The following is a 6,529-nucleotide window of genomic DNA, read 5'->3' on the forward strand; positions in this document are numbered from 1 at the left end:
TCATCTTCTGGAGGATCTTTGCCAACTCTATAGACTTACCTGTCAATGTACCTACATTCCATGACTCAATTCTCAACCAGTGGACACCCTTGTTCCCTTTACTTCCCTTGCCTCCCGACCCGCCCCCCAACCCCCGCCCTACCTCCCGCTCCCCCCGAGGACATGACCTCACTCGACCATCCTAGACCACAACCACTATACGTAGGCAGACTAAGGAGAATCACTAACACACACAAGGTAACAACCCAAACTAGAAGAAGACAAGTTGCAACTACAGGCACACTAATACGGTAAATAAACAAATATGGACTAAGACGATAACAATTTAACTAATTATAAATTAAAGACACAGGATCAGCAAGATATGTGCAACTAAATACCCTAGACAGTGTTAATAGGGCCGAGAGCAAATACAAAGGATATAAACAGTACATGTGAGTCAAACAATTAAATGATCTAAGCAAATAAACCACGGCTATAGCACAATACTAGTATAGAACACACTACGAACAATGAAACAAATTTAAACAAAGTGTATCTACGACAAAGTGTAATGAGACAGGAGCGTATAACCTTGTATCGTCGACGGAGATGGTGGGGCCGACGGCGGTAGTCAAAAAACTGGCCAGAGTTGATGGGTAATGAATCACTTGGCTTGCAGACGGGTCTGGTTTGCGTGTGACCACGGCGCCGCAAACAGACCTGAAACCTGGTTGTGGTTGTTCCCACTCGCCGGCGACCGGTCTGTATCTCGCCGGAGTCTGCTATCTTGTTCACTCTGGAGTGAAAGAGCGCACCCCCAGCGCACACGGGGCTGGACAAGTGAAACGAGGGGGGAAAGAGGGCGACCGACAGAGTGTAGAAGATTAGAGAGATGTCGCCGGCATCTCTCCGACAGTGAGAGATGGAGAAGACAAGACGGGAAAGAGGAGAAGCGGGTTGAGAGAGATGGGGGAAGAGAGGGAGGAGGGATGTGGGCTGATCGCTTATTAAAAGTTACTCTAATTTAAATAAAAATTATTTTGTGTCCCCAATAAAACTAAATGGAATGGTCAAAAATCATTTGTTTGAATTCTTTTCTTTTTGACAAAGCAGGCTTTGGGATTTATTTGGATTAGCAATCTAGTCCAAATTAACCTAATCTTTTGGATGAGTTAATGTAAGAACTCATTTTGACCTAAAATGAATATTTACCTAGTCATTAAAGTATGAACGGATTGAGAGTTGCACTTTCATTTGCTAGAAATTCCACATCTGATGCAAAGGCTGAAGATTTGGGCTTCCCTATTATCCTAAGGCCCTAAGCGAAGTCATAGTCCATATTAAAGGTCGGGAAAACACTCAATCAGAAGCCCATCAAAAGCCCAGAAAGCTTAAACCCTTCAAATTGTATGCAACAGAACCCTAACCCGGATTTTCCAAACTGAAGCTACTCATTTCCCCATAGGCGCTTTCACAGGAAGATCATGTCGAAATGGTGGCGCGCGGTGGCAACCACCGCCGGAGCTCGGAGGGCGGCGGAGGAAACAAACCGGAGATATTATTTCACAATCCAAGCCATTCCTAGAGAGGTCACCGGAAACAGAGTTTCCAGCAGGGACCGAGCCCAAGGTCGTATTCCGGCCGTCGTATTCTCACAGAACTACGTCCAATCAAAACCTAACGATCCTACTTCTATTGTGGCCGCAAGTTCTGTTTCTAGAAAGTTCCTCCTTACAACTGAAAAGAAGCAGATAAAAACGATCCTTAAGTCGGTTGATCTCCCTTTCTTCTATTCTACGACCTTTCCCCTTCAGATCCGGGCCGGTTCGGGTTCGTCAACTTTACTTGAATCCGGAAATGTGCTTCCCATTAAGGCAAGTGATCCTTGTTCGTGTTCATTCAGTACATTCGTTAATGTGCTAGTCGGCTACTCCCTTTGTTCTAGTTAATATGACTGTGTTTGGCTTTGTACGGAGTTTAAGATATTGGTTTGACTTATACGCTTACTACGACAACAACAACATACCTAGTATTATACCACACCGTGGGTCTGGGGAGGATAGCGAGTAGCCTTACCCCTACCCCTACCTTGTTAAGAAAAAAATTTACTCCGGAATGGTTGAAGAATTAGTTTGATAGAAAAAAGTACTTTAAAGGTTACATTTTAATAGATTAATGAATTTGAATTAGGAAATTGTCTTAAAATTAGAGTTATGTCTATCATTTGGCAGTGTTGCAAATGGATTGTCGTAGGGATAGTATTTGGTGGTAGTTTTAACTCATGGTTTCTTTCTGTTATTTACATAGATTCATAGGGATGAAGAGACCGGGAAGATATTGAATTTGGTCTTCGTATGGGCGGAAGAGGGAACAAAATTAAAGGTAGACGTGCCTGTTGTATTCAAAGGGGAGGAAGAGTGCCCTGGTCTCAAGAAAGGTTTAGTCTTTTTCTTCGCCTTGTATCTCCATGTTTTATTTTCTCCATAATTCCTTTTCACTTTGCTTATGGACAAGCATATTGTTCTGAGAAAGGTTAATCATTTGTATTTACTAGGACCTATCTCATTTCGGAAACTGTTTTTTGAAATACTCTAGTGTGTCATTTGTAATAGAATGATGAAAACGGAAAATGGTGAAACATGCTTGTTTGAATTCTTTCAGAACACTATTTTTTTTATATGTAGTTGTTTGCCATTTGTTTCTGTGGAACCAACTAATCAATTACACCTCAATCTCAAATTAATCGTAATTTAAAGCGTCAAACAATGATTGTTATGGAACAAGAGTGACATATTGTAACATTTTGAGTTTGTAACTTTATATATGAGCTTCTGTATATATGTGGTAGTTTGCTAAAGTATTGCCAATTATTATCAGAAACACCTATGGGCTGATTTGAACCTGCAAAGCCAGCATGTCCAAATATCCAAGAACTCCTATTTCCTTTTCTGAAAGAGAGGACTTTTACTGGTTTCTTTGTTAATAACCTTATGAGGTAATATTACCGTGGAAGAGCATCATACTCAGGTAAACTGAGGAATTTAATTACTCTGCAACCTCATGGCATATATGCTGTCTTGAAGGGTATCGAGGGGAGTATTTCATTTAATCCATTGAGATATTAACTGCATTTTAGCAAACAGCTTAAAACATTGAACTTAAATATCGAAGGAAGCAGATGGTCTCTACAAGTTTAATACTCTTATAAAGAAAACAAGTATAACATTCTTATAAAGAAAACAAGTATAACACTCTACTGTATTTGTCTAATTTCAAACTCATGTTCTGGCGTTAGTAAGCTCCTATCTTTGTATCCTTAGAACATAATAAGAGGAACTCCTAAATATGTGAACGAGAATTTTCCAAGTAGTTCACTTAAGATACTGCAAAGCCTGAACTTTCTCTAATGGAAACCCATGATAAGCTAAATTTGGTTTAAACCTAGATACGTTACCAAAGCCGTTTTGTATATGCTTCAGAAAACATGCCTTCTCAATAACAACATGTGGAAGGGTTATCTTGTTTAATGAGATTAACTTTTCTGTCCAAATTCTATGAATTAACTGCCTTCTTAACTTAAATACTACTTGTTGTCTTGGCATTGGAAAGTGGAAATTAATGGCAATTCTTTGTTCGAAATATTATGGTACCATCATTTTCGTAGTTTCTTTGACGTGCTATTTTTGTTATTTTGTCAGTTGTTACAAATGTTAATAGAGAACTTTAATGCATAGATTGTCTTGGACTAGATTACTATTGCTCTTTAATATGCTTTGAAACAGTGTTGTGCTACCTTTTGCAATTTATTACTCCATGAGATAATCCGGCATGCAGATGATTATTGCAATTTCAATGAAGATGATTATTAGCTTTTAATGTGAAAGCAGGTGGCTCTTTAAACAAGATAAGACCTACTCTAAGGTTCTTGTGCCCATCTGAGCATATACCTCAAAAAATTGAGGTTGATGTAAGTCAGCTAGATGTTGAAGACAAAGTGTCCCTGCATGATATCGATCTTCATCCGACGTGGAAGCTCTTAAGCAAGAACGAGGCCATCCCCGTTTGTAAGATTAAGGCAACTTCAATTGATAGCTAATTCTGTCGAAGCTATTGTGCAACTACTGCAAGAGGCATTTGAAGTCCATTAGTTCAACAAGGTTTGTTCTAATTTGACCAAGCTTTGTAGGTTGAGTACTGTATAAGGTGCTTGGTCAAATGAAATTTGAAGCTTTTGCTATAGTGCAGTAAATTGTGTTTTTAGGGGGACTTGTTCTAGAATAATAAACTTGTGCGTTAATGAGTAAATTGCAAGTGGAACTGCAGTCTTTTAAAGTTTTTAGCATCAAATAATTTTCAAGTCCACTGCGAAGGGAATCACACATTGATAGAACTTTAGTCACCGGTGGTGTGCGTCATGAGTTCATTTGTTTTTAAGCAGGAATCGCGCTCCAGGATATTGTTAGAGGATACTATTTTGAAATTTAGTCTTATATGACTTATTCTAAACATGAATTTCCCTTAATAAAAAAATATATCCTTTCATCTAACCACCGGAAGACCTGGCAACTTCTAATCAGTTTTGATGCATAGAATGAACGGGTCAAGCACGATGAAGAGAGGGAGATGACGGCTGAACTAAGGGGTCGTGGTTACAAGGATAAGGAATTATAATTTCGAGATAAAAAGCCATTCTCCAAAAAAAAAAAAAAAAATGGAGAATATTTTATCTAGTTTGGTAGAATTTTGTTCTAGAATTATCAATTCCGAGATTGTTTATTCCACAATTATGGTGTTATTTTTGGTACCATATTGTAAGTGGTCTAACAATTCTAGGACTAATAGTCCAAAGATAAAACAACATGATACATTTGCCCTTTCCCAAATATTTTTCTTCCAATGTCTTTTTAAAGTCAAGGTTAAAAACTTAAAATTAAACATAAAAATTGTCATACCCCCTTTTACCCCACAAAAGATGTGTATGGATTGTTGTGGGTTGAAGAGTTTTTTCAATTAAAGTGACACATTTGAGTAGGGATTATTTTATTTACATAGCCGTCACTTGGAATTGATTTTTTGGGTGTTCCAAGTCACATTTTATTTGAATCCCTATTCAAAGGAAGATTTGGCTCTTTTATTATTGGTCTGCGAAAATAAAGTTTGGGTAAGGAATTCTATTGACCGGGGAGAAGGTGCAAGGCATTTCCCAAGTCTCGTGGTTCCAGCACGGTCGCTTTATTGACTACAACTTGGCTTGAATTAATTTTGGATAAACTGTGATTTATTGGTTTTCATATTTTATCTATCCGCTTTTAATTATTAAAATATAAAATTATCTTTGAAACGAATCACGTGTGAATCCGTTTTGTTTATTATGCCAAAATCTTGTCACTCGTACGTGTACACAATTAATAGAATTTTATTATTAAGATTGTTTTGGCCATAGTTAACACATACTTCGGTTTTATTTTTGGAAATCACAATTATACCACGCGAACGTATACATAATCGCGATAAACTAATTAAAGGCATGCCTAAAGCACTCTATCGGTGTTCATTATTTTTCCTATATATTTGAGATTATTGTAAGGTCATGAATTATGTAATTACTTGTAGAAGAAGTGTATGATTTTAGATATTTGAATAAATAAACCGTCATATACCAATACCCTACAATCCAACAATTGAAACCCAAACTTATTAGGGTCCTAATCTTCCCAACTTTGAAGCAAGTTTGAATACCATATTTCCAGAAACATGATTAAGTATATAACATTTAAGGACTAATTTACATTATTATTTATAAAGTTTAAAGGCAAATAAATAAAATCACATGAAATAAGATTAAAAGAATAGAGGAAAGAATAAACCTTTAATGCAAAATTTCCAATTAAATGAGTTTTCAAGAACAGGTACAGTAACTCAGACGAACGTCGAAAAAGAATAAGCGAAAAAGAATATCAAAGCTAGTGAACGAAGCTCCAATGGAATCCTCGACCTCGACTATTGACTTCACTTTTTGGCGTGTAAAAAGGGATGTTATGAAGTATTTTTATTGGGTTTTGGTTGATGAATAACTAGATTTTTCGAAAAGAAGAGACGAAAAAAGAATGACACGAGTAGAAATTCCCTTAGCAGAGAAGAAGAAAACAAAATTCTCTCAATTCCCTCCTCTCTTTTTTTCTTCTCTTTCTCTTCTATTTATAGAAAAACAATTCGAAATTTTTTCAGTTTTTGTTTTATTTTATTTTATTATTTTATTATTTTTTAATTAAAAAGAATTCTCACTTCCCAATTTTCTTCTTTTTTAAAAAAAATAATTCCCCAGTTTCCTTAACTTTTATTTTTTAATTTTTCACTTTTTTTACTTTACTTTTTTATTTATTTTCCACTTATTTTATTTTTCTTTTTTTTATTTTCCACTTTTTTTACTTTTTTTTTTAATTTCTACTTTCTTTTACTTTTTTTAAAAAACAAATTCAGCTACCTTTACTTTTATTTTTTAATTCCAACTTCTTTTACTTTTCATTTTTTAAATTTTCACATTCTT

At 36.0% G+C, this 6,529-nt stretch overlaps 1 protein-coding gene across 1 annotated transcript; it reads left to right on the forward strand.

The window, feature by feature from the left end:
* Positions 1-1,399: 1,399 nt before the first annotated feature.
* LOC107822762 (uncharacterized) lies at positions 1,400-4,287 on the forward strand. Its single transcript, XM_016649331.2, has 3 exons — positions 1,400-1,856; positions 2,290-2,419; positions 3,870-4,287. The coding sequence occupies exons 1-3, from the start codon at positions 1,467-1,469 to the stop codon at positions 4,076-4,078; spliced, it is 729 nt and encodes a 242-aa protein (XP_016504817.2). The 5' UTR covers positions 1,400-1,466; the 3' UTR covers positions 4,079-4,287.
* Positions 4,288-6,529: the final 2,242 nt, after the last annotated feature.

The sequence above is a fragment of the Nicotiana tabacum genome, chromosome 17, assembly GCF_000715075.1.
Source record: "Nicotiana tabacum cultivar K326 chromosome 17, ASM71507v2, whole genome shotgun sequence".
NCBI classification, from domain to species: domain Eukaryota; kingdom Viridiplantae; phylum Streptophyta; class Magnoliopsida; order Solanales; family Solanaceae; genus Nicotiana; species Nicotiana tabacum.

Coding starts and splice junctions, on each gene's coding strand:
- LOC107822762 (XM_016649331.2), top strand. CDS start 1,467: ATGTCGAAATGGTGGCGCGCGGTGGCAACCACCGCCGGAGCTCGGAGG. Junction 1,857..2,289: donor GAAATGTGCTTCCCATTAAG/GCAAGTGATCCT, acceptor TTATTTACATAG/ATTCATAGGGATGAAGAGAC. Junction 2,420..3,869: donor GTGCCCTGGTCTCAAGAAAG/GTTTAGTCTTTT, acceptor ATGTGAAAGCAG/GTGGCTCTTTAAACAAGATA.